Source organism: Dermochelys coriacea, chromosome 2 (assembly GCF_009764565.3).
Source record: "Dermochelys coriacea isolate rDerCor1 chromosome 2, rDerCor1.pri.v4, whole genome shotgun sequence".
NCBI lineage: Eukaryota > Metazoa > Chordata > Testudines > Dermochelyidae > Dermochelys > Dermochelys coriacea.
In genome coordinates, this window is record NC_050069.1 from 48,888,101 (window position 1) to 48,915,796 (window position 27,696).

General features: G+C 39.2%; 1 protein-coding gene across 1 annotated transcript in view; it reads right to left on the bottom strand.

Moving 5' to 3' along the window:
- CNBD1 (cyclic nucleotide binding domain containing 1) overlaps positions 1-27,696 on the bottom strand; it is a 296,153-nt gene that overhangs the window by 47,197 nt on the left and 221,260 nt on the right. Inside the window, 2 exon segments of the mRNA XM_043506978.1 lie at positions 20,391-20,541; positions 22,515-22,624. Of these exon segments, the coding sequence (XP_043362913.1) occupies positions 20,391-20,541; positions 22,515-22,624 (261 nt within the window).

Genomic DNA, 27,696 nt, shown 5'->3' on the forward strand with positions numbered 1-27,696 from the left:
ATTCTGCTCTCACTTACAATGGATTTACTACAGATTTACAGCAGTGTGACAGTGGAATCTGGGCCAAGGTCCCCTCCCCATGACATTTTCATTCTAAATCTTATTAACATTTCTGGGTGAATATAACAGTTGGTCTATTCTAGTGAAGAGCAGAACAGCTTTAATAAATGGTTAGTCAGCATATCTAGGGCCCAGACTTGCAAACACTTACATGTGTGAATAAGTTTACTTGTATGAATAGTCTCATTGCAGTAGATAAAACTACTCGTGTAAAGTATCAGAGGGGTAGCTGTGCTAGATTGGACTGTAAAAATGGAAGAGTCCTGTGGCACCTTATAGACTAACAGACATATTGGAGCATAAGCTTTTGAGGGTGAATACCTACTTCATCAGATGCATGCCTACTCATGTAATTAATTTTAGTCCCATTTGTGTTGGTAGGATTGTACTCAATGAAAAAGCCTCCAAAGTCACAGAAAGTAATAAAAGCAAAAATATTCAAAACAGAGACTCATTTTTCAAATAATGCAGCAGAGAAAGAGCTGAGAGTAGGAAAGTAATATATAGGTTAGGTCTATGTAGTAAAGGAGACTGTTTCTGGCTTTCCACTGTACTGACAGAGGGATTAGTTGCTCCAGGTGAAGAGATTTACAAATGGTTTATCTACAGTATTTTCCACTCACACTTCCTTGCATAAGTACAGGTTACCACCAGCAATGCTTGCAAAGCTACATAGATTACTGGACAATGATTTCTGCCTTTGCTACCAAATGTCATTATGAAGACAGGAATGCACTGTCCAGTTTGAATTGTTAGGATGAAGACAAAGTGACAGAGGTTACACAGTTTATGATAATTAAATTGAGAAATAAGCCTGACATTCTTTATGTTGACAACCCAGGGACCCATTGTGAGTTCATTGCCAGCCAAGATACACACTATGAACAACATCACTTCTCAGAGGAAGAGCCTTCAACAGCATGGCTAGACCAAGAAGGAAGGGGTCAAAGGGCTTCACCTTTTTCCCTATTATGGGTTCTCACTCAAAATGCACCCCTGATGTCAATCCTAGCATTGCCGTGTGCATGACCTCTGGTAGGCCAATGTGGAGTGGCGGGTGTGTCCCTGCCTCAGTTTCCCTTTATGGGCAGGCTATATGTTTAATGAGGTTTGTGTATAACAATCAATGCTCCTTCAGGAGTCTAGTGTATTTAATCAAAAGCCAAACAGACGTGCAAGCAATTTTTCACCCTCAGTGTCCTAGCTGGGGGGCAAGTTAATATTAGTCTGTTTCCCCACCTGAGTCTATCCATCTTCTCGGTCCAGGCTCTTCACCTGGAAGAGCCCCTCTAAGGCCCTCTCAACCCATTTGAGGAGTCAGGCTTCCTGCCACCACCCTGGGAAGGGTTCTTCCTCTGGAATCAAGGCCCCTGCAGAGGTCAAACTGCTGCAGCTCTTCTCTGGAGTGGTGTGTAGTTCCCCAACAACCTGGACCACTTGCCGTTTTCTGGTAAGGTCCTTTCTCTAGGATTGGGCTTTCCTACACCTTTGCCTCTTATCGTTCTTTTGGAACCTGTTTCCTTCGGGAGTACCTTTTTTAGACTCTTTTTCTGGTAAGCTTTGTAACCAACTCCTCTGAGAGGTCCCTCTCCTCAAGATTTCACAAGGCCCAGGTTTCCATAATTAATTAACAACCTAGTGGTTGGGTGCAGTTAACCACTCACCAATGTTAGTTAACTCAGGGTAAAACAGTGAAGACAAGGCAGCTCTGCTTTTAACTCAGATTAGCAGCTCAAATACCAATGCAGGCTCCCTTATAGACTTGAATTCCAGCTGCTAACCTGAGTTAAAAGCAGAGGTGTTGTGTCTTCACTGCTATTTGAACCCAAGTTAACATGCTTTTTTGTAGTGTGGACATACCCATTATGATTTTTTGAAAATATTAATATACAGTATTCCCATATACATTTCCATGCATGTTTCTGTATGCTCCCATATATTAATTCTCTAATTGTATATAGTGGTTTCACTATTGTCTATTAGCATGATGAGTTTATTATTCAGATGGCTCTTCTGTCACAAGGTAATCATTACTACATATTTGGTGTGTACTTGTAGTGATACAGGAATTCATCATATTTCTGGGCTCATTACCTGCTCTTTAGAAGATTAATCCATCACCAGGGACTTATTAGAACATTCCAAACTCCTGGTCACTCTCAGACACTTTTGTTTGTTGGAGGGAACTGAATCTTCTCATGGAATTGTACACCTAAGCTAGGTCAGCCCTTTCTTGTGAAACTACCCCTCCCCTGCACCTCATATCCAATAGTCCAGTGGTTAGCATGCTCCCTTGGAATGTGGTTGATGCAGGTTCAAATTCCGAGTCTGCCTGATCTGGAGGCAGGGCTTGCGCTCAAGTCTCCCACCTGCCAGGAGAGTGCCTTAACAAGTGTGGTATAGGGTCATTCTCACTATCTCTGGTCCAATGAATATTTCATTGTTTATACAAAGAGGAACAGCTTCAATAGGAGAGTGAGAGACCCAGCCCAGAATCTTTATAGGGCACTCTCCTGGCAGGTGGGAGACTTGGGTTCAAGTTCCTTCTCCAAATCAGAAGGAGTTGGGATTTGAACCTGGATCTCTCCAATTCCAGAAGAGAGCTCCAACCACTAGGTTGTTGAGTATAAGGAGGACAGCATCTCCTCCTCAGCTGTGTTTTGTGGAGGGATTAGACATATTCTGAGCACACCTGCGGGATCTGGCTTCACAGGTGAGAGATAGGCAGGGGATCATTTAGTCTGTGAATCCCGCCAGGGCTTAGGTGGACTTGTACATGTCCACCAACACAAACGTATGTGCATAAGAGACTTTACCAGCAGAAACTTAAGCCCTTAGGGACTTTAGGTGCCTACAGAGTTAAGTGACAGCTAAGCAGAGGTTTTGTGAATGCCAGTGACACCTAAATGTTTGACTTAAGCAGCTAGTTGCCCCTTTAGATGCCTAAGTCCCCCTTGTGAAGCTAGCCCTGTGTGCCCAGTCCTATTCCCATTCAAGCCTATGGGAACAGGACCAATGGTTTCTTCCTCACCATTAGCTATAGTAACATCTCAGAGCTAGAAACTGGATTAATAGGGATAAACCTCTTGCAAACAATTCTTTATTGAAACATTTGTTTTTAGGTGAAAACATGAAGAATATCATTGGACTGTGCAAGCATGTGTGGGTTTTGATATTTTATATAAACATACACTGGTTTTGCGTAAAAAGTTCATTCCAGTTCTAAAGCTATTACCCAATTCTACAGTTATCCCCATTTTAGATATAGAAAACATCATTGAAAATATTTCTGAAATTGGAATGAACTTTTTTTTAAGCGCACCCAGTACCTCAAATTATGATAGTGCCCCGTTAAACCACGATGTATTCCCTGTTTTGGGCTTTGCTCTCCTTTGTGTTCTAACAATTCCTGAATACAGCTAAGCCTTTTTTCCAGGAGGCAGAATCTTTCATTCTTTAAAGGCTTAGTATGATCAGAGAGTATTCCTCATCATCTTGCAAGCTTGAGCCCTAGGAATATAGTTTGAGAGCTTGACTTTTGATATTTTTAAACATGCCAATAATGCACAGATATTTTTATGTATCAATAACCTGATCCACTCTGACAGCCTTTAAAAGATATACCCTACTTTTAGAATCTCTTTTCAAATCTGACCCTGCAGGGCATCAAGCACCCTTAGCTTTCACCAGCTTCATTAGAACCTGAGAATGCTCAGTATATCTTAGTGCATTTGGGAGAGGTTCAGGCCCTTGCTGGATCAGGCCTGTAATTTGTATGTGACTATAGCAGCAGCCTACTAGTGTATTCAGTTAACTGGAAAATTCTCAGTGCATCTGGGCATTTGTCTAGGATTCTATATTTGCATAAATTATGCTATGGGATAATCAAAGCTAGTCACTGCTAACCCATATGGCTGTTTTCCGTAATAGCTAGCCATCACCCACTTTTATGATTTTTTTCCCCTTTGTTACTTTGTCCTGAAACACTGGCTCACTCAGTCAATTGCTTCAATCATTGCTAGTGCCAGAGGATAGAAAATAGCAGAGAAAAAAAATTACTGGATCAGAGAAGGCTGGCTACACTTTTCAATACACTAATACTAGCATCACCAGCTGCATCCTGTCAAAGATGCTATCAGCCAAGCAATCTGCCACATTTTAAAAATACGATGTGCAAATTCAAGGAAGAAGAAAAGATAATCTCATGCTGAGGACACTTCTTGGAAGAATCTGCCTTGATGTACTGGTGGGGCTATGTATTCCTCCCTATAAATAGATTGTAAATGAAGCACACGCATCACTAGAACCTTCATATCAGAGAGCTCTGTATTAAATACATCATTTTTCCAAAGTTAGAGATTCTCTCTCCTGCCACTCATCCTTTTTCCTTATTGAAAGACTTGCAAGTACCAATTTTGTGGCCTCTGTTGTACAGCACAAGTAGGTATTACCAAATAGCAGTGGGGAAAGGAAAATTCACATTAAGAAAGAAACAGTGTATTTTCTGGCACCACTAAAAAGTCTTTTGAAAATGTTTTTTCTGTGATGTCTGAACAATGTATTTGACTGATCAATAGCCAACTGTCATGAAGCCCTTGGGCAAGAACATCTAAAAGACCCTTTAGCCAGGATAAGCTGTCAGGAGCTGTATGTAAATTAATGGACTACAGGGGTACACAGGGACAAGCTGTAGATAAGTCATGGAATTGTTTTTCAGCTTCATATTACTGAATGTTTTGTTGTAGTTTCTTTTATTTATCGTGTTTTGCTTGTGGACAGCTCTTGGTTTTAGAGGAATTGTTTACAGTGCTGAAATATGGTGATAATTTAATGCATGACAGCATTTAAGACACAGATATATTTTAACAGCCAAGAAGTGTCCTTTGACTCATGCAATATCTCAAGACATTAAATTAGAGATCACTAAAAGTATAAGTCTGCTTCATGAAATACTCAGTTCATTTCTGGAATCATTAGGATCACTAATAAAATGGATTTTTCTGAAATAAAACCCAGAATGTGTAGATTTGACTGACTGATCTAGAAAATATTTTAGCTGAACATGACATCATTCTATATTAAATTGCTGCAACTGCACAGAATGGATAACATGGAAAACAAGTACAAAGTGAGAAACCTGATCTTAAAAAATTAAATTGGATGATCTGATATTTGGTTGACTGCAAAAATGGCTGTTCCTTCGGTGTATTCAGAGACATATTTATGGACTTGAGTGTAGATACAAAGTTTTTACTTCTTTATACTCCTGTTAGACCTCCAAAGCCAATAAAGCTATGAGAAAGCAAAATAGATTCTATTCTTTATTTAGTACCATCAGAATTTCTTACCAAGTTCTCATCAATTACATCTGTGCAATCCCATTGCCTTCAGTACCTTAGCGCATTACTTGAAGCAGTGGGCTTAAAAAGAGCTAGGCAAACCATTTCCTACTTATCACATGACAATTTTCAAGATTTCAGAATTTGTTCGGTCTTGGAATTGGGACAAAAAAATCATAATCACAAATTTTCATCAATCAAAAACCTAGAAAAAAAATTCACATCAGGTCAACCAAAACATTGTTTTGATCATTTTTCAAAATGTTTTTGACCTTTCTATTTTTTTTTTACTATACATTCATTTACATTATTAAATGAAGTCATTTTGAACTGAAAAACAACCTTTTGTTTTGAAAGTGTTGAAATAGGATTTTGACAATTTTGAAACTTTTCTCAATTTTTTTCTCAAAAAACAGGACATTTTTTCAGGAAAGGGTTATTTTCAACAAAGTTTTAGTTTTGACAAACGGGTATTTTCCAGCAAAACAAAAAAAACATCAAAAGTTTCCGACAAGCTCTAGTTTACAACTGTAATGGAATCCTACTGCAGAACTTTAGTGGTAGTGATATATGAGAAGGAAAGGACTCAGTTAAATTCTCTGATACTAGGAACTTAGGTTTTCAAGGATGGAAGTTAGAAAAGATTCTGTTTATTTGTAAACTGAATTTCAGATGTTAAATGACCTGCCCAAGGACACATGGTGAGTCAGTAGCATTGCTGGAGATAAAATCCAGGAGTCCTGACTCCTAGGCATGTGCTCCAGCTATTAGGTGTTTAGATTACTGTGACGAGGTTTATAAGCCTCATACTAAGGCAGACACAAGGGAAGGGCTGGAGCAGTAATGGGCCAGGGAGGCCCCTGTCAAGCCTGCTTCTGGAGAGAAGACCAGAATAAAGGGACCCTTGGAAGCCCCAGGCAAGGAGTGTGAGGGGGGGTTTACAGGGGGAAGGGGAAGAGAGGCCAGTTCCTGGGGAAGTATTGCAGAGCTGTAACAGGAGAGGAAGTTTCTACTGAGGGGACCTTGCTGTGCTCTTTCCTCTGCTCCTAGACACCCCGTCCACCCCTACCCCCCCCAAAAAGAGGGAGGAAGAACAGTTGGCAAAGGCTCGAGAAGGCCACAGGCATAGGCCTTAGGTAGTGGGGGTTTGAAGTGAAGACTAAGTCCATGTTGACCATGCCCCAGATCGAGATGCAAGGGTTGTAGGAAGTGACCCAGGGAAAGGTGGGCAAGTGATCCAGCCAGACACAGGGCAGGTGCATGCTGTTACACTTTCAGGGTTCTGGGATGGGACCTGGTGGAGAGGCAGGGTCTGGATCTCACAACACACCCCAGAGCTATGATCCCTGGCCCCTAAGGAGGGTAGAGCTGGGAGTTACCATTAAGATGACCAATCCAGCTAAAATCTCACCCAGAGATTAAACTGACAAAGTTTAATCCCAAAGGCCCAAAGCTGTTGTAGGCCTGCCGACTGCCCAAGTCACCATGCTACAGTTACATGATGCATGCAATTGAGAAGCCTAACTGACTAGAAAGCAATCACTAGATCAAAATGCACCTAGAATTCAGCACACTGGTTAAGCTTTTCTAAATGAATTAATATTTTATGTAATGTCTCTAAGAAGAATTGAGATGTCTGCACTAGTGTTTGTTCTGAACCCTTTACATGAGAAGAAAAGGAGTAGAATAGATATGTGGACAGAGTTGGCAACGGGCTTTGTTGCAAGGATAGGTTCCTGGGTTAGTGGGTCTGTTGTGTGGTTGCTGGTGAGTATTTGCTTCAGGTTGGGGGGCTGTCTGTAAGCAAGGACTGGCCTGTCTCCCAAGATCTGTGAGAGTGATGGGTCGTCCTTCAGGATAGGTTGTAGATCCTTGATGATGTGTTGGAGTGGTTTTAGTTGGGGGCTGAAGATGGCTAGTGGCGTTCTGTTATTTTCTTTGTTGGGCCTGTCCTGTAGTAGGTGACTTCTGGGTACTCTTCTGGCTCTGTCAATCTGTTTCTTCACTTCAGCAGGTGGGTATTGTAGTTCTAAGAATGCATGATAGAGATCTTGTAGGTGTTTGTTTCTGTCTGAAGTGTTGGAGCAAATGCAGTTATATCGTAGAGCTTGGCTGTAGACAATGGATCGAGTGGTATGATCTGGATTAAAGTTAGAGGCATGTAGGTAGGAATAGCGGTCAGTAGGTTTCTGATATAGGGTGGTGGTTATGTGACCATCGCGTATTATCATCGTAGTGTCCAGGAAGTGGATCTCTTGTGTGGACTGGTCCAGGCTGAGGTTGATGGTGGGATGGAAATTGTTGAAATCCTGGTGGAATTCCTCAAGGGCTTCTTTTCCATGGGTCCAGATGATGAAGATGTCATCAATATAGCGCAAGTAGAGTAGGGGCATTAGGAGACAAGAGCTGAGGAAGCGTTGTTCTAAGTCAGCCATAAAAATGTTGGCATACTGTGGGGCCATGCGGGTACCCATCGCAGTGCCGCTGATTTGAAGGTATACATTGTCCCCAAATGTGAAATAGTTATGGGTGAGGACAAAGTCACAAAGTTCAGCCACCAGGTTAGCCGTGACATTATTGGGGATACTGTTCCTGACGGCATAATCACATCAGCCACACTATCAGAGGCTCATTCACCTGCGCATCTACCAATGTGATATATGCCATCATGTGCCAGCAATGCCCCTCTGCCATGTACATTGGTCAAACTGGACAGTCTCTACGTAAAAGAATAAATGGACACAAATCAGACGTCAAGAATTATAACATTCAAAAACCAGTCGGAGAACACTTCAATCTCTCTGGTCACTCGATTACAGACCTGAGGGTGGCTATCCTTCAACAAAAAAAACTTCAAAAACAGACTCCAACGAGAGACTGCTGAATTGGAATTAATTTGCAAACTGGATACAATTAACTTAGGCTTGAATAGAGACTGGGAATGGATGAGTCATTACACAAAGTAAAACTATTTCCCCATGTTATTTCTCCCCCCCACCCCATCCCCCACTGTTCCTCAGATGTTCTTGTTAACTGCTGGAAATAGCCTACCTTGCTTGTCACCATGAAAGGTTTTCCTCCTTTCTCCCCCCTGCTGCTGGTGATGGCTCATCTTAAGTGATCACTTTCCTTACAGTGTGTATGATAAAACCCATTGTTTCATGTTCTCTGTGTGTGTATATAAATCTCCCCACTGTATTCTCCACCAAATGCATCCGATGAAGTGAGCTGTAGCTCACGAAAGCTTATGCTCAAATAAATATGTTAGCCTCTAAGGTGCCACAAGTACTCCTTTTCTTTTTGTGAATACAGACTAACACAGCTGCTACTCTGAAACCTTTACATGAGAGATTCTCATTTCAGACTTTTGCAGTCTGTTTGGATTACTTACTACAAATGTAAGTGGTTTGTTATTATATTTGTTTTATAAATGAAAGAAAGGCACAAAGAAGTTAAATGGTTTGTCCAAGGTGACATAGCAGGTCAGCAGCACAGTCAAAAAAAGAACCCATGTTTCTGGATTTCCAGTCTCCTCTAACTCCCAGTCTATATTGCCATAATGTATAACAAAACCTGCATTTGTGGTTAAATGGGTAAGTAAAGTCACAATTGTAGATAGAGGGGGAAAGGGGCGAGACTGCAGCACAAAATATGACTACACAAAATTTGTCCAGGTTTAGAGGCAGTCTTGATGGCAAGATATCAAAAATAGAGTATGTTAAAAAAAAGAGAGAATTGATAATGCTGGAGGTGATAGTGAAACACAGAACACAACAATCTGCAGTGGGTATCTGGCAGACGTGAAGAGGAAATCAAGGACAGTGGAAGGATATGCACTCTGGGCCATGACCAAAGCCAACTGAAGTCAATGGAAAGACTCCTATTGACTTCAATGGGCTTTGGATCAGGCATTCTGTACAGATGCTTTAAGATATGCAGAACTAAGTGAGGATTTCCATGGATTTTTGTGAGCATGCTGGCAAAGCCATTCCCCTCCATGTGGCTGCTAAATCCACCCACTGAGGCAATATGTGTTGGATATGCCACCAGTTGAAATCCACGGAGTTTTTTTCTGTTTCATCATCTGCTTTTTTGTGCAGAATGGAATGATTTCCTTCAAAGTAATGAAGATCTTGGCTACCTAACAGTTCCTAGAAACAGACAAGAGAATACTTGGCACAAGGGAGAAGTGACTATAAAAGAAATCAGCAATGAGAATATAGACTGAGGACTTTAAGTGAATTAGCCAAATAATGTTCAGTGTTTCATTAAGTTATTTTTGAAAGGGAGGAGTTAGATTGAGAGGAGAAGGAATGTTTTGTCTGTGGATTTGTCTACAGTTAGGATTAGTACCAGTTCAGCGATCATTTTGGCAATCAGTTTAGCTGAACCAGTGCTGATCACACTTTATCTGTAAGTGTAAACAAGGACAACCTAAAGTCAGCACCTGTTCAGTTAACCCCACATCAGTTTAGCTGAACTGATTTCTGATAAAGCACCATTTCAACAATCAGTTAAGTATAGACAAAGCCTCTCTCTGAAACCTATGGCTGGTTTTTCAGAAGAGCACAGCTCCAATTTAGTAACCTGTAAATGAAATGGTCAGATTCGAGAACTGCTGGGTGCTGCTTTTGAAATCTGGCCATTACCAGTGAAAGACATCTTTAAAAAAATAACAGATAGACCAAAGGAAAAATAATTGTAGCAGTTACCATTCATTCATTAAGTATAATTTCAATCACAGAAAATACAGAAAAAAAAACCCAAGGAGGCATGATTCTTTTTTGCTTTGCTCTTTGTGCAGTCATTTACACTTGTGCAAATGGAGTGCAAAATGGATCTAAAACACTACCAAAGAAGAACGGTAGCCTGGTGCAACCACTTTGTACAAGTGTAAATGAATATACTAGATACAAGTCACTGGGGTAGTAAGTCCAAAACTGCTAATGGAAGAATGCAAAACCAAAGGATTAGAGTAGCAAATATTGTGCTGAAGAAAGCAAGGTGGGTGAGGTAATATCTTTTATTGGACCAACTTTTGCTGGTGAGAGACGCAAGCTTTTGAGCTTACACAGAGCTCTTCTTCAGGTCTGGGAAAGGAGCGGAAGGAGGAACATTCAGGTAATTATAATCTGGTAAATTTCACTCAGCTACAAGAAAAATAATGGGTAAAAAATCTGCAAACTCAGAAAACAGAACCACGAGCATTAAACAGCATAGGTTATTAAAAAAATCATACCAAATTTGATTTCCTTGTACTGACATCCAAAATTAGTGGAAAACCACAAGCCTTCATTATATGAAAATGTAAATTCTCTATTTTACATTGAATTGCTGGATTTCAAAATACATCTTAAAGGCATTATTTACATGTTAAATTCTATTAAAAAACAAATATATGGCTAATTCTGTCTTTTTGCCACACATGAAGTTAGACAGACCCACTCAATGCAATTGGAAAGTGCTCATTTCAAAAATATATGGTCTCCTAGCTGTCTGTCTATAGAAACTGTAAGGGAACTCTGGGATTTGCAGCTGTGAAGGGTTATTCAGATTCCTTAGGAATAATGTAACTTTCTTCATATTCCAGCAACTGCCTAAGGCCACATAAAATTTCTATTACAACAAGCAAAACTCCTCAATTTGTCATTGGATAAGACAGCAATGCTAAATCACATTCTGTGTTCCTGAAGAGCTCCTGCGAATGGAATGGTTCTCATCTGTGGAAATATACAGTATAATCTTTCCTATTAATTGTGTCATTGTAAGAGGACATTCAAAGGATGTGAAATATACAAAAGGCACATTTCTCTATCTCAATGCCTCTAATATATATATGGCTACAGAACAAAGCACCAAACTATATTATAACAACATTTTAGCCAATATCATTAGTCTGTTTTTAATCTCAGCAACCCAAGGTCAGTGTAGAGGGGTGACACACTTCTCGGTAGCTCCCCTTGATGGAGTGCATGTGCCTAGCCTTTCTCTCCCTGTAGCCCTCCTTGGACTCAGGTCATTAATTAGCCTAATCATCATTAAATGGTCTCATCCCTGGTATTGAGCCGTACTCCAGGGTGCTCTGGAAACAATGTCCTCACCCTCTCTAGGTCTTTCTGGCCCTAGCTCTCCTGCTGGGCCACTAAAATAATTCAGTTCCCCACCTGGGGTGTATCAAATTCCCAGTCACTTCCGCAGCAGCCAATGGGGGGACCGAGGCCCACTCACTACTCCATGTTCCAGCCCAGGGATCCTGCTATGATTCCCTGGGCCATTTCCCCATGGTCCCAGCACATTCTTCACCCTTACCTCAGGGCCTTGTCCTGGTTGAGTCCCAGCAGCCAGAAGGGAGCTCCTTCTCACTCCCTCTTGTCTCTGCCAGCACTGCTCTGTCTAAAGTCCTGTAGCTCTCTCAGCCAGCAAGGCACACCATCCATTCTCCTCCAGCTCCAGCACAAAACTGAACTTGCTCTGGTCCTACACGTTTTTTTATACTAGCCTACTGGGCCTTGATTGGCTGCCTCCCCTACAGGCTCTCTAGGCTGCTTGGAGGACCCCACTCTACTGCCTTTTTGGGGCACAGGGTGTGGTGAGACTGCAGGGGCCTCCAGAGGGTCTCAGAGGGTTTGGTACACCCCGTCACAGTCAGTATAATAGTGAAAGATCTGCTTATGTTATTTCAATGGGACTGCCATAGCAACCATTGATTTTGGTGGAAGAACTCCCATTAATTTCAGTGGATATTTGAGCTGGGCCTATTTTTTTAAGGGCTCTTTTTAGCATGCATCACCATAGTATCTAAAGGTGAAATTCACTTGCAGAGCAGCTGCCATTGCAAAGCTATCCGGATGATTTAAACAAAGAGGTGGCCAAGTGGGAATATGGGCAGAGCACATTGGGTACCTGGATTCCCTCTATGTATCATGTAAAGGGGCTCAGCAGTAGCCCTGCACATGCTGGCATAGAAGGCCATGAAAGGTTATGCCCATGGAAGAAGCCATGAGATCTGAATTCATGTTGTGCCTTTGGCACCAACACCCCACATACATGGTGTGGCGGGGTAGTGGCCCATACACTGGAATAACTGTTATTGGAGAGCGGTGCCTCAGTCCTTCTCATTGATCTAGCTGTCTGCATTTTTCCTCACCTAACCCTACACATTACACCTGCATAAAACCTGACTGTTCAGGCTTTACGTACATAGAATGCTCTTTATTTAACATGTTGCAATGTTAAATATTTAACCCAATATAAAGCTTTTGCTGTTCCAGACTTTTTCCTTTTCATTATTTCAACTGTAGCATAACTGTAAACTCAAAATAGTTAATTCTTCAATTAAGCCAGTGAGCAAGATAAACAGGAAAATAGTAAAGAAAAAAAAATCAAACATTTGGAATTGTGTTGCGTATATTTTTAGACAATTAAATTGCAACCTCAATATATTGTATATTGATTGTGCTTTTCAGTTAAAATCAGTTTTTCTATACCCAATCTTGGAACACACAAAACATTTCTCTCATGGGGACTGCAACAATCTTATAAAATTAAGGGCACTTATCACCTAGCACTACAGAGTTCTAAGCAACATTTTGATACTTTATAAATAGTCAGAGCTAATATCAGTGTTCTCTAAAGTGATAATACATGAATTCAATTCCGTATAATAGCACAAGCATGACCTGTTTAATGTTATCACATGGATCCAGTCAAGCAAAATCTGGCAGTTTCTATTTTGAAAAGATATTTTTGCCCATGCTGAGTTAAAGTTCTTTTATTACATGATGGAGAAAAACAGATTTTCTTTGATTTCAGAATTGGTAATTCAGTTTTTTTATGAAGGAAATAACAGTCCCTTATTACTACATGTGGTTCTCCCCAACTTGCACAAGTATCCCCATAAGTAAAAATAATGGGTCATTATGCTCTGCAGAATAAATACAGATTATTTTTATTTGAAGAGTGGGTAATTCTTTTTATTATAGAAAATACGAAGCCATTCATCTGACATAATTTACCACAATTGGGGGAAGGTGAGCCCTATACATAAAAATAATGCATCATTATTCCATTTTAATAAATGTTTCTTATACCATACCTTTATTACTTTAAATCAGGTCTTTTTATTCTCTCCATATAACTATATACTAAAATAAAACCACATAACTTGGAAGTTTCTGGAGCATGTAAATTAGCATAAGGAAAGGCTTCCTGTTTATTACTTCACTGGGATTTTGGTAATAATTAGACAAATTAAATTGATTGTACAGTTGTCATTCAATGCTCTGTAAATTACACATGAGAACTAGAAAAAATTGGTTACCTTTGATTTAAGAAAATTTTTTATTTTAGACAAATAAACACACATTTTTAACATATACAGTTCAGTTCTTTACATTACACTATGCGTATGGGGCTGCTATTTAATTCAAGGTAACCTGCTTCTCTAAATCATGGATTAAATGCATGTTATTTTTTACAAATGAGAATTCAACCATTCTGGTACCAGGAACCTACCGATGTCAGGCTCTTCAGTAGTGTCTGCTGCGGATTCTGAGTGAAATATTGCCCCCACCGAAGCCAATGGCAAAACTTCCACTGACTTCAGTGGGGCCAGGACTTCACCTTCTGTGCCCAGGTCAGCACACTGAAGAAAAGACCATAGCAATATCCTATTCCTTGCTAGCTTGCTGCAGAAGCTAATGATCCTCTGATAGAGGGAGCTGCAAGTCTGACCATGTCTATATCTGAATTTCCTATGTGAGATTTGATCCAAGACCAGATTGTATTTGAGCTGACTAGCTCAACCTGTAACCATCACAAAAGGAGATTATCAACTGCTTCTATTCATGCAACTTTCAAGGTACCTTTTAGGGACCTGACCCCACTTCTGAATAAAGTCAATGCCAAAAATCCCATCAATTTAAATGGAAAAAGAATCAGGCCCTACTGCAAGAATGGATACACCCTTTGTGGCAACGTAGATCAAAACAGAATTAGGGTTTATCTGGAATTTAGTATTCCCTGATAAGAGAAACTCATAGGATTTAGAATTTTCACTTATCCGGGACTCATTAGTTGTCAGGAGGACCAACTCTGATACCCTGGTCAACAATCATTCAGCTTTTGAGCTAGTTCCATAAACCTGCAAAACAAAATATGCCATTTAGACACAGTCCTGAGCTGGGACTGTCATATTGCCTCAGGAAGAGTTTGAGAGAGACTAAGTTTTAGAGAATCACAATCCTGCCTGCTCTCTGGTGCACAGCATGGTGCATGTATGCTAGTACATCCTGCTCTCCCAAGAGCACCCAACATGCTTGACAGGAGGGGACTGGGCCATGACTCTACCTCATCTCTAACAATTTTGGAGGTTATGTGTGCCCCTTCAGGGATCTGCAAAGGTTCCAGAGGAGTCTTCTGTTTTATAGGCCACAATGAAAGTGTCTTACTTTGACTGCCCTTGCAATTGTCACCATTTTAACTACACGATTTCCTTCGTTCTGCATACTGCTGTGTATTTCAGACATTGTTCCAATTATGATAGCTTTCCAATTCTTTAAATTCAGCACTGTTTCCACTCACATTATATTAAAGGGGCATGCCATGAAACTATGATGTCTGAAATTAAAAAGTGATGACAAGTTTAAATATAGATTTTGTATTCCCATAATGTAGAATGACAGGGGGTTATGGTCATGTATGTTCACCCTTACACAGTTTCTTGCTTTACGATATCAGATATTTACACATCTGAATATTCACCAGGTTAGCAATAGAACATGAGTCAATTTTAAATGAATAATTAAATGAGAGCATACAACTATGAACAATTAACAAACAAGAGTTTGCCCATGCATTTTTTGATGAATAGCTGGACCTGATAATTGAAAGTGGTGGATATAAACAGGAGATATTAGATAATCAGAGAAAATATATATAAAAAGCAGGCAGATAGAGAGATCAACATTTTCAAACATGACTGCTGAAAGGTAAGCATTTTTAATACAACTTTAGATGCCTAAGAGTATGTCTACACTGAAAGGAAACATCTGCAACTGGCTTGGGTCAGCTGACTTGGGATTGCAAGGCTTCAGGCTGAGAGGCAATAAAATTTCAGTATAGATATTTGGGATTGGGCTGAAGCTAAAGCTATGGGATCCTGCAAAGGGGAAGGGTCCCAGAGCCCAGGCTCCCACCCAAGCCCAAACATCTATACTGCAAATTTTAGCCCCACAGCCCAAGCCCCATGAGGCCAAGTCAGCTGACTAAGGGTACACTACTGTCATAAATATAAAGGGAAGGGTAAACACCTTTAAATCCCTCCTGGCCAGAGGAAAAACCCTTTCATCTGTAAAGGGTTAAGAAACTAAAATAATCTTGCTGGCACCTGACCAAAATGACCAATGAGAAGACAAGATATTTTCAAAGCTGGGGGGGGTAGGGAAGGGTCCTCTCTGTCTGTGTGATGCTTTTGCCGGGACCAGAGCAGGAATGCAGGTCAGAACTCCTGTAAAGAGTTAGTAAGTACTCTAGTTAGATATGCGTTAGATTCTGTTTTGTTTAAATGGCTGATAAAATAAGTTGTGCTGAATGGAATATATATTCCTGTTTCTGTGTCTTTTTGTAAGGTTTTTCCGAGAGGGATTCTCTGTGTTTTGAATCTGACTACTCTGTAAGGTATTTCCCTTCCTGATATTACAGAGGTTTTCCTTTACTTTTTCTTAAATTAAAGTTCTTCTTTTAAGAACCTGTTTGCTTTTTCACTGTTCTTAAGATCCAAGGGTTTGGGTCTGTGTTCACTATGCAAATTGGTGAGGATTTTTATCAAGCCTTCCTCAGGAAAGGGGGTGTAGTGGTTGGGGGATATTTTGGGGGGAAGACGTTTCCAAGTGGGCACTTCCCGTGTTATTTTGTTAGACACTTCGGTGGTAGCAGAATAAAGATTCAAAGACAAAAGGTAAAAGTTTGTACCTTGGGGAAGTTTTAACCTAAGCTGGTAAGAATAAGCTTAGGGGGTCTTTCATGCAGGTCCCCATATCTGTACCCTAGAGTTCAGAGTGGGGAAGGAACCTTGACAACTACAATGCAGTACACTGCACTTGCGGCTAGATATACTTTCTGAAAGGATCTACAATATCTAAATTCTCAAACTTGATGGCCTAACTGGCCATAGATATTTAGATGATGCTACAGTGATGACAAGTTGGAGAACATTTTCCTTTTTATCTCTTATTATATTATTAAAATACTCAAACTTTTCTACTTACCAAAACATGAATTTGCATGGGATGTGGGAAGGAGTAAGGATTTTTTATGAAGTATCTGAAAAATCACCCTTGCTGGGAGACTGAGATTTTCATTGAAAGAAAAGAAAATTCAGATGGATGAATTAGCTCAGAGAAAGTTAGAAGCGACCCAAACCTTTGCAGAAACTTCATACTGAAACTTTATTGAGCCTTGAAAATGTTCATTAATATTTTTAATTTTTTGTTCAATGTACTTTTGTATTTGCAGGTAAGGCTATTCTTGGGATATTATGTCCTTGATGAATCTAGGAAATACTGGAAATCTTGCAAGAAACTGTTTTAGCAAGATTTCACATAATTTCCTGACTGAAGATATACAGATAAATTCAGATAAAGCATCCAGATGTTCCTATTCCATGTAGATGGGTTTATCATAAACATATTGAATAATAATTGATAATAATTCTGCTTTGGACTTCTACAGTAGTTTGCTAATTCTTTTTTTATTTTTTTGCTTTGAATTCTAAGGTAGTTGTCATACTAATTTATAAATTTATTTAGTACCCTCACAGGGCATCCAATGGGACAAATAAAGGATTTATAGGGTTATCTTTACCTATCACTGAAATATAGCAACCTCTGAGATTTACAACAGTAATTTAGGAAAAGAAGTGAAGAAAGAAAACTGTTTCCAAATGAATCTGCAAGGGGAATTTAAGCAGGCAGAATGTAATTACCTGCATTGGAATTTGGCAGGGCCGCTGGGTTAACAACCATCGTCTTACAAAAATTATCTTGGGATCTCTACTAATCACAAGTGGTCAGGAGTTTGGTGATACATCTTATTTGATGTAATGAGATGGCACCTCCAGCTGCACAGTTATTCGCAGGTTTTTGTTGACACACTGGTTCAATACAGATTCCAAGGGAACAGTGCCACTTATCAAATTAGGAACAACACTTGCAGCAACTACAGTTTCCTTGAGTCTCCCATCCAAGAACCAAACAGTTGACTCAGATCATACATAGCTTGTGAGATCCAGTGAGATTATAGAACAACTGCTACAGCTGCTTATGTGAACCAAGCCTCTTGAGGTTCATACATTATTATTGTGTAGAACACAATGATTTTGAGCTGATCTGTTTAGAGTTCTGAAATTAGGATGCAAAACAACCTGTTTAAAATCTCAGTCATATGTAACGTCCTGTAGATTGTCCCTTACACATATTGCTATATCTAAGCCAAGCCAGAAAAAGGAAGAGGGGAGAAAATTGGTAAGAAGGTCACAGAAGAGAAGCAAAGCAGAGCATTCAAACAACCAATAAAATTGTAGGATCATGTTATATTCTCAGATGCACGCATAGACCTCCCAGTAAAATCATGCATGTCCAAATGCAAGATTTGTTCTTAACACTAAAAACTAAGCATGATGGCCTGATTCTTTTCCTAGTTTAACAGAAGTAAACTAGAATGGACTCCATTGAAGATGGTATAGTTACACTGTAGTAAAAGCAGCATAATTGAAAGAAGAATTGGGCCCATTTGTAAAATTATTATCTCGTGAGTAGCAACAGTTACAGCATCTCCAGTGTAAAATATTATCTTTTGCTGAAAACAAGAGTTTCAAGCCTTTTTTGGATCATAGAATCTGAGAATGGACTATTGGCCTTAGTGCACTCTCCAAATTACTGGTCTCACAACAGATTCAGGGACCTGTCAATGCTACTTTTTCTCTCATTAATTTGGGTTTTAGTTCAAAATGGGTGTGATATTTGGATTGGCAGAGTCGAGTGACTCCATGTATTTTTGTGTGTGTGTCAAAATGTACAGACATCTCACATCCAAACACATTTCACCTGTTCTGAGAACTTAAGTAAGTCTTCAGTGGTGCATAGTTCTTAGATTGGCCCTCTGCACAGGCGTGAGTTTCATCCTAAGTGTGTGGCTACACAGCAAAAGCTGCTACATTGGTTAGCTCATCAAGCTACCTTGAATCCATCTAGTGCAGGTAACGACAGCAATGAAGATAGGGCTGTGTAGGCTTCAGTACAGATAGTGCAAGACCAGCATGGACCCTGGGTATGTACCCAGCTCATCTTTCTGTTAGACTACGCTGCACTGGCTTCGTTGTTACCCACACTACCTGGATTCAAGCTAGCTCACAACTAGAGTAGTTCATGTACCACTCTTGTTGTGTAGACATACTCTAAGTAAAGTGAATCATAGTGAAGTAGCTGCCTCGATCACCTGCTTTTCCCACAGAGCATACTGAGATATGAAATCAAGGCTCATTTCCTGTTTGTGCCTAAGGGGTTCCTCAAAGGACAGCAGATTTGTGAGGACACTCAGATTCTCTAAAGAAGCTACTGAGTCAGTACTCAGACTCACAAATGATCTATAATATTATAGGCAGACCCACTTAAAATTCTGTTTCAAACCCATTGATCTTATTTATTATTTGTATTGTGATAATGCCTTAATCAAGTATCAGGGCCCCATTTTGCTGGGCACTGAATACATATGTGTTGAAAAGACAGTCCCAGCCCCAAATAGCTTACAATCTAAATATAAGACAAAACATGGTAAGTACATACAATGAACAAACTGGGGAGCACAAGATAGGAGCGTAAGTAAGAGTGCGGTGATTATAATTATTGTAATAAGCAGCAGTCACAATACACCTACTGCCTAAATACCAAAAACCCAGCACATTTTAAGAGAAAAAATGCCCTTCAATATTAGTCTTATTAATTAGACATTCATATATGGTTAATATATCATTGCAATAAAGTTGTTTTAACCTTTTGTGGTTTGTTTTCAGATGTCCAGCTACAATGCCTAAAAACACCCATAAAACCCAGTTCATGAAATTAAAAGAAACCATATTCTTTAGCACATTGTGGTAAAACAAAGAATATAGTCCAAAAAACTTAATGCAGCCTAGGGAATATTTAGCTAATTATGCACACCATGACAACGTCTATATAGGGGATCGTTTCAAGTGAGCTTAACGTGGACTAAGATTTGAAATCTGTGCAGTGCTAAAATCCTTGTACCGCCTCTTTGGAGTTTGAGTCTGCCAGATGGCAAAGATGGCTTTAATATATGCTTGGAACAAGCACTTTCATGTATGAAATGTTGATTTTATACAAAACAGCCCAATGTGCATTTGTCCCGCATCAACTGACGTAATTAGTATAGAAAATAACTATAGAATAAGTATAGAAAAAAATAACTATTATATCAAGTGATATCAGTGCAATAGTAAAGGAAACACTTTTAAAGAATTAAAATACCCTTCTCTTAATATCAACAGATGGCTTTTCTTCCATTGCCATATTTTTATTATACAGTTTATCATATTTCCATAAAGAATCACCGCCTATGATGTCATATGATAAGAATATGATGTCATATAGTCCAACCAACCCCATGAAAGAAAGTAAGGGGGTTATTTGTGGGGAGAAGAAAGAAACCTGGAGTATGTTTTGAGTGTGAGGCCTGGAGGCATATTGCATGGTTTGCATGGACTGTTGACAGTCACCAAAAAATCTTGGCAAAGCAGGGAGTGAGAGGGAAATTCAATTAAACGGTTCATTTAAGGTTTGGATGGGCATCCACATTTTGGAAGTTTATATCTGAACTGAAAAACATTCAATCTTTTTGAGGTTCACCCATTATTGCTTGAATCGTTGATTGATGATAATAAAATGCCAAGAAAATAAAGGATCCATTAATACTTACCTAGTATAGCACTGGCATCAATTATGCCCAATTTAACATTTGTCGCTGTTACAACTCTGCATGTGAAAGGGGTCTGAAGAAGAATGCTCACTTCTCCAAAGGACTGTTTCTCATGGAGCTGACCCACAAGAACCTGTCTGATTTGTTTAACCTGGTTGGGAAACATGAATATGTTCAGTATACCACATAACAGTACAGCATAGCTGAACTAATAAATTTTATAAGCATTTTTTAATAAAATATAGGAGAGACAAGTTGGGTGATGTAATAGTTTTATTGGACCAACTTCTGTTGGTGAAAGAAACAAGATTACAAGCTACACAGAGCTCTTCTTCAGGTCACCCAAAGAGGAGCTGTGTGTAAGTTCAAAAATGTGTCTCTTTCACCCACAGAAGTTGGTCCAACAAAAGATATTACCTCACCCACCTTGTCTCCAATATCCTGGGACCAACACAGCTACTACACTCTAAAAACATATGCAGACTATATTTCAATTCACTAAACTATCAACTTAAAATGGAATTTGCAGTTTACCCAAATGACAAGAGCAGTGGAGAATATTAATTTCATGATAGCTTGTGGAAACTTTGGCTATTCCATTTTAAATGATTTTGCCTGTCCACAATTATGCTTTTCTATGAAAATGCAGAAGTCTAGTTATTTTTCTGCATCAGAGCATGAGAAAATGCAAAAAGCTGATTTTGTTCCAAATTTCAAGCATAAGTGAAAGTAATCTATTTTCTTATTTTTCTTCTAAAATTTAATCATATGACCTGCTCAAAGCAGAGTACAAACAGTCACTGACTAAAATCTTGCCAGTTTTGCTTTTTAGCCAAATTGTAGTGGCCTTACTCATGTTGAGTAGCTCCTTCCTCTTTTGGTAGTTGCAGCTTCTACCTCACTCCTTTGGATCCAAAGCACCTTACTTTGTACCCCAAATACCAAAATGCTGTATTATTGACATTGTCTTTCAGCAAGAGCTAATTTATTGCTTTCTATCTAGACCAGTGTTTAAAGCCTAAACAATTACTGTTCTTACTCATGTACATAGTCCCACTGAGTAAGTGCTTAGATTCACAGATTTTAGGGCCAGAAGGGATCACTTTATGATCATCTAGTCTGACCTTCTATCTAATACAGGGCAAAGAACATTACCCAGTAATTTCTGCAGCAAGCCCACATCTGCTGGTTGAGCTATGCTATATCTTTTATAAAGATATCCAGTCTTGATTGAAAGACTACAAGTAATGGAGTCCCTGCAAACCCCAGATAAGTCATTCCTGTGTCTTACTTCTATTCTGTATTTGCCTAACTTCAACTTCCAATCATTAGATCTTTTTCTGCCTTTTTCTGCCTATTACAGAGCCATCAACTATCAGAAATCTCTTCCCCATGTTGTACTTGTAGACAGTGAACAAGTTACTTCTTAACCATCTCTGAGATTAAATAGATCAAGCATCTTTATCCTCTCACTAGAAGGTATGTTTTCCAGACTTCAAATCATTCTTGTAGCTCTTTTCTGAACTCTTTTCATTTTGTCAACATCCTTTTTGAAGTCTAGACACTGAAACTGGACTCCAGTAATGGTCAAATGCCGTATACATAGGTAATATCACGTCCCTTCTCCTATTCAGTATTTCCTGGATCCAAGGATCACATTCACACTTTTAGCAAAAATATTGCACTGGAAGGTCATGTTCAATTGGTTATGTACCATGATTCATAAGACCTTTTCAGAGTCACAGCATTATAGGATGCAGTCCTCCAACATATAAGTGTAACCTACATTCTTTCTTCCTAGATGTATGACCTTGCATTTGGCTGAGTTAAAACATATGTTCAAATAAGCCCATATTACCGAGAGATCCAGGTCAGTCTATACAACTGACCTGTCCGCTATATAACTTCCCACTCCACTGATTCTTTTTTTATCTATAAATTTTACCAGCAATGGTTTTGCATTTTCTTCTAGAACTTTGATAAAGATTCTCAATAACTGTAGGTCAAGACCAGATCCCTCTGGGGACTGTACTAGAAATTCCCTGTCAATAAGAGTAAGGTTTGCAGAAGCAAACCCTAAGAAACAAGTGTAATGCTTATTTTCCAAGATATAAATTAACTTACCATTTTCCCCAACGGTAGTTTCACAAGTGCCTCAGTTTCTCTGTAAACATTACAGTATCCAGATTTAATAAATCCAACAAATGCACTGATTTCTCCTCCTCTTAAAAGCACTGCAACAAGAGAAGCAACAACTGAAAATTCTCTCCACAATTGTTGGTAAAAGAACATTTATAATATTGCAAAAATTTGGCATATTGCAAGAATGAATTTTAATTCAGTCTATTATGTGGTATTCAAAAGTTAAATGGTTCATTACTCCAATATCAGACACCAGTCCTGAAATTTACAATGTGCAGGCAGACTGCTGCATATATGTGTAGCCCTAGGGAAGTCAGTGGGGATTTGCTTGGGCACAGCAATCCATCAACACATTGTTGATTGCAGTACCGGGGCCATTAACATGCAGTAATTATGTATAGAATAGAATTATGTATAGAATACAGCAACAGACTGTAGCAATGACATACCCTCCCTCCTCAAAAAAAAATGAGTGAAGTCATAATCTGAGTTTTAATTGAGGCTTTTGTTCAAAAACAGGAGCCTTTCTGAGTAAAGGAAAACCCACGTTCCCACAAAAATGGTCATGTTTTTCAACAAAAACAAAATAACTACATCAACACATTTAGTAGTTTTTTCCCCTTGAAATCAGACCATTTAAACTGAATGTGAAAATCTTGAATTCTGACATTTTTGCATTTCCTATATTTCACACCATGACACACAATGACATGGGCAAAACTCAGCAGTTGCCACTGCAACTCCTCAGACAAGCAACTTTACCTAAAACCATCTTATCTAAGAACAATGGGCCAGATCCTCGGCTGCCTTAAATTGGCATAGTACCACTGAAGTTAATGGAACTATGCCTTATTACACCAGCTGAGGACATGGGCCAGTGAGCTGCAAGACTTTCCTAAATTCCCTTTTAATTGATGCTTTCTCTCTCTTTTCCCCTTGACTCTGGAAGACTGTTTATGATTCCACAGGAAGTAAGGAGCCATGGTTTTGCTTTTGGGAGAAGAATTAATTAAACAAATTTGCTGTTCTGCAAGAATTCTTTCTTGACATTTCATACTAACGAAAATAATGACACCAGAACTACGTTTATCACTACCATACTAATGAAACTGTGGTGAAGGAGGCACATGATGCAGACAGATTGAACAGCTGTTGAAAGGAGAGGCTCCCTGGGATTACATTATCACAGACAAGTCAGTCTGGATCAGATCCTAAACTAGTGTAAATTGGCAGAGTTCCAATTAAGTCAATGAAGCTGCCCTAATTTACACCAGCTGGCCCTCTAAGTTTCACTCAGCATCCACATTTTCTCATGGCTGGAAGAAATAAAACCAGGAACAAAATTAGACATATGATTTAAAAATGTATGGCCAATATGTTCCTGCTCCCTTGTGCTGCTTGGTGATGCAAAGCAGCTGTAAACCCAAAGCAAGCAGCCAGTTATGCCAGGTTTATGGCTGCTCTGCATAACCAGAGTGGCTGAAGTGTACCAGCAAACATGTCCCAGAGGCTCCAATAATATGAAGGAAGAAACTGCTGTCTGGCTCCTCAGTGGAATCAAGCTGAGGACCAGAGATGCGTTAATGGCACCTTTTTTGAAAATGACTTGGGGGAAACTGAAGGAAATTTCTAAAAATGCTGAAGTCATTTGTAGAGTCTGATTTTCAAAACCACTCAGCAGTGTCTGAGCTCAATGGGAGTTAGGCCAATGCACAGCACTTCTGAAAATCCTCCCTGTAATTTCCATCAAGGACCTGAAAGATGCTGCGGCAAACAGCGTGGAAAAAACAACTCATGTAATCAGCAGAGAAAGCAAGTTCCACGAGAAACATCAAGAAAAACATCAGAAAAGAGACAGGAAAATGTAATCAGACAGAAAAGACTCAAAGCAAGCAAGAAAGAAGCAGAAGCAAAGTGTCTGTAAAATGCCATAATGTACAAATTGAAAGAAAGAGAAAGTCTGCATCAACAATAAGAATTAGGCCTACATTTCAGAAGTTTTGGAGAAAAGCTGTGAAAGTGAGACAGAAAACAACCAGTCTGTGATTTATTGATTATAGAACTCATTAGCTGAGAGGATAGCTAGTAAATTTCCTAATCTCATTCAATAACAGTTCGGAGCAAAAGAGAATTTTAATATACCTAGAGACAGAGTTTGTTAATTCCTGAAGAGTCAGAGATAAGATTTTTCTGGTATGGGACCAACCAACCACTCATAGCTGAGAGACTGGCTGGTGCAATACCTGATGACCAACCTTTATGACTCAAGAGCCTAATTAATTGAAGAAAAAAATTGACCTGACCACAACATCTGAGAGAAAACTCACTTGAGAGGGAAGCCTGGGATGTTCTGCTGGATCACTGTCCATCTATCATTCATCAAGGCCAACCATGAGCAAAGATTCCCAATATTAATTCACATCTCATATACAATGAAGGCAATTAAAATGTGTCCTGGTTTATTTCCCATTAGATCTCTCTCAAACCAGAAATGATTCCTTATCATTAGAAAGAACAATTTAAGTGCAACTGTTGTGTGCTAAGTAGATGCATAACATCCTTAAGTCATGCTGCTCCTAAATCACTGAGGCACTTCTGGAAATCCCACCCATTAATTCCAAATGGAACCTGACAATCTCTCTTAGTTTTTCCCAACCTGAGATGGAACAATAAGACTACAATCTTGGGTGAAGTTTTGTAAAACACAGTTATTGGTTTTCTGGCAAAAAGACTGACAGAAAAATAACTGCACACATTTTCCATTTAAAGCTAAAGGCGATTTTGTAGATCTATGATTAAATATTCTTGTTTATTGTATTTATCTTCATGTTCACATTTATAGTTACCTAGGAAATAGCACATTTTCAGCTGTAGCTGTTCATGGTGTAATTTTATACGTCGCCATCTGCCTGGGCATTTAGCCAATCTGTAGTCAAAGACAGATTTTTAATGAAGTCTTAAAGGATATTCTTTTAATATGCCTATTTGCATTCGTACAATTTACATTTATCGATTTCTGATCTTTTGAGGGGATCCTCACAACTGGTGCAGAAGGACAGCATTTTGGCTGTGTGGTGGAGAGCCTGTGCAAAAGGTCTTCACTCCCATGCATCATGGTTCTATGTTCGTAGGTATTTCCATCCCACCTAGCATGCAGGAAAGCTTGGAGCTGGGGTGATGACAGCTGGGGTCAGTGGGAGGTAGATCACATAGTGGGAAGTAGTTATGAATCCACAGCCAGAATCCCTATCTAGGAGGGCACAGCAGTTGCATAGGCTACTCCAGCCTTGACATTTCTTCCCCGCAGCTTGTGGCCTGAGTGGAAGCCCTCTGCTCATGAGCAATTTACATGGGTCAAACACAGGGAACAAGATTTGACCCTACATAACTGTCTCTGAAACGTGGACTTATTGCTAAACACATGATGCAATGTGTGCTTGTATTATGAATTCAAGCTGTGCAATTGTTCTTAATTGCATTAGTGATCAATATATTGTTTTTCTACCTTTTTTACTCATTTAATGAAATTTCACAGGGTTTACTAAAAGCCAGATCTTCCTCAATTTTGCTTCTTCATTAAGGGAACACCCAATATGAGTTGCTTTTTATAATAAATCAGCCTTCCGAAATTCCATTCATGTTTGGCTTAATTTACTTAATCTGTGCTCATCTAAAATGAGCAATTGCTCCTCTGTTATGTTATTATACATCACGTATGTTATCCCATAAGTTGAATGTGGGGATCTTCACAAAGCCTTCACAGAAGGCTTAAGCATCAGTTAAGTCTCGCTTAAGTTTGTGAAAGATACACAGGGGTGAAATTTATCCTTGGTGTGTAATAAATGTAATAAGACACATTCCCTGCCATAAAGATGATCAGAAAATTCTAACCAGAATTCACTAAAATTGAATATTTTTACTGCTGTCATTTATACTATTACAGGCTCAAGGAGCATTATGGGGAATAGGTAGAGGGAAAATGAGGTCTGAATGTCTAAACTCCTCAGCACTCCATCTAGCAGTCATCTTAGAGAGGAATATCAGAAAGGATTGAGGATATGCCATTATTTGGTAAATAAAAAAAATCAACCTAGTCAGTTCATCCCAAAGCAGAGAAACAAGACTTAGATGACAGGAAGTTTGACACGACAAGCAAACCCGGTGAAAAACATTTCCTCTTTTCAGAGCATTACAGAAGGAATAAGCAAGGTAATAGATACAGTACCCACAAAATTAGAAGACCATGAAAAAGCTAGTTCTTTACAAACTTACCATTTTCTTGACTACAAGCTTGCAAAGTTATGTTCCTGAAAAGAGCTCAGCTGAAATTAATAGAATACTGTGTAGTTCTCAAAAGTGATTATGTACATTTTAGTATAAATACAGCCTATTAGTTCTCCCCCTGATGTATTTGTTTTACTCAGAACTGAGTAAAATAATTCAGCTGTATTTTCACCCCTCTGTCTCTTTAAATTTGGACTGTAAGCTCTTTTCATGATGTGTTTCTACAGTACCTAGCACAATGGGGTCCTGATCTATGATTGGAATTCAAAGGCACTACCATAATACAAATAAATAAATAGTCTATCTTACAACAGTCTGCAGCAGATCTCTGGTGAGCAGGGTATATTTGCTGAGGGGTTTTAAGCTCCTTGCAACACTCCAGTAGTGGGCTGTATCAGCTTTGATTCTTACAAATGTACATTAACATTAACAAAATGTTCCTGGATAAACACCCTGGTTTGTGAGTCTAACATCTGCATGGACATAAGTGTCCATTTGGGGGCATTCCTTTGGGGGTATTCCTTTGGGGGTATAAAAGGGCCTATGAGTCAAATCCTCTATAAATCCTTATAGTCAATACAGACCCTGTATTTTTTTAAAGTGTCTAATACATTTCTCATATGGATTTTCTGCAAAATATATGACATTTACAGAACCCACGTCAGTGTGATGTGCTATAAAGATTTTTAAGGATTCTCTTTTGGGATGACCTGTACAACTCACTCATAAGTTCCTGAAACTCGAGTAATATGGCCATTACAAACTCATGCCGATAAAATCTTTATACCACATCTCCATGAATTGTGTATATTTATGTACATATGCAAACACACACTGGCATAGCCATCATAAAAACTCTTATATTTCCAAAACCTTTGTA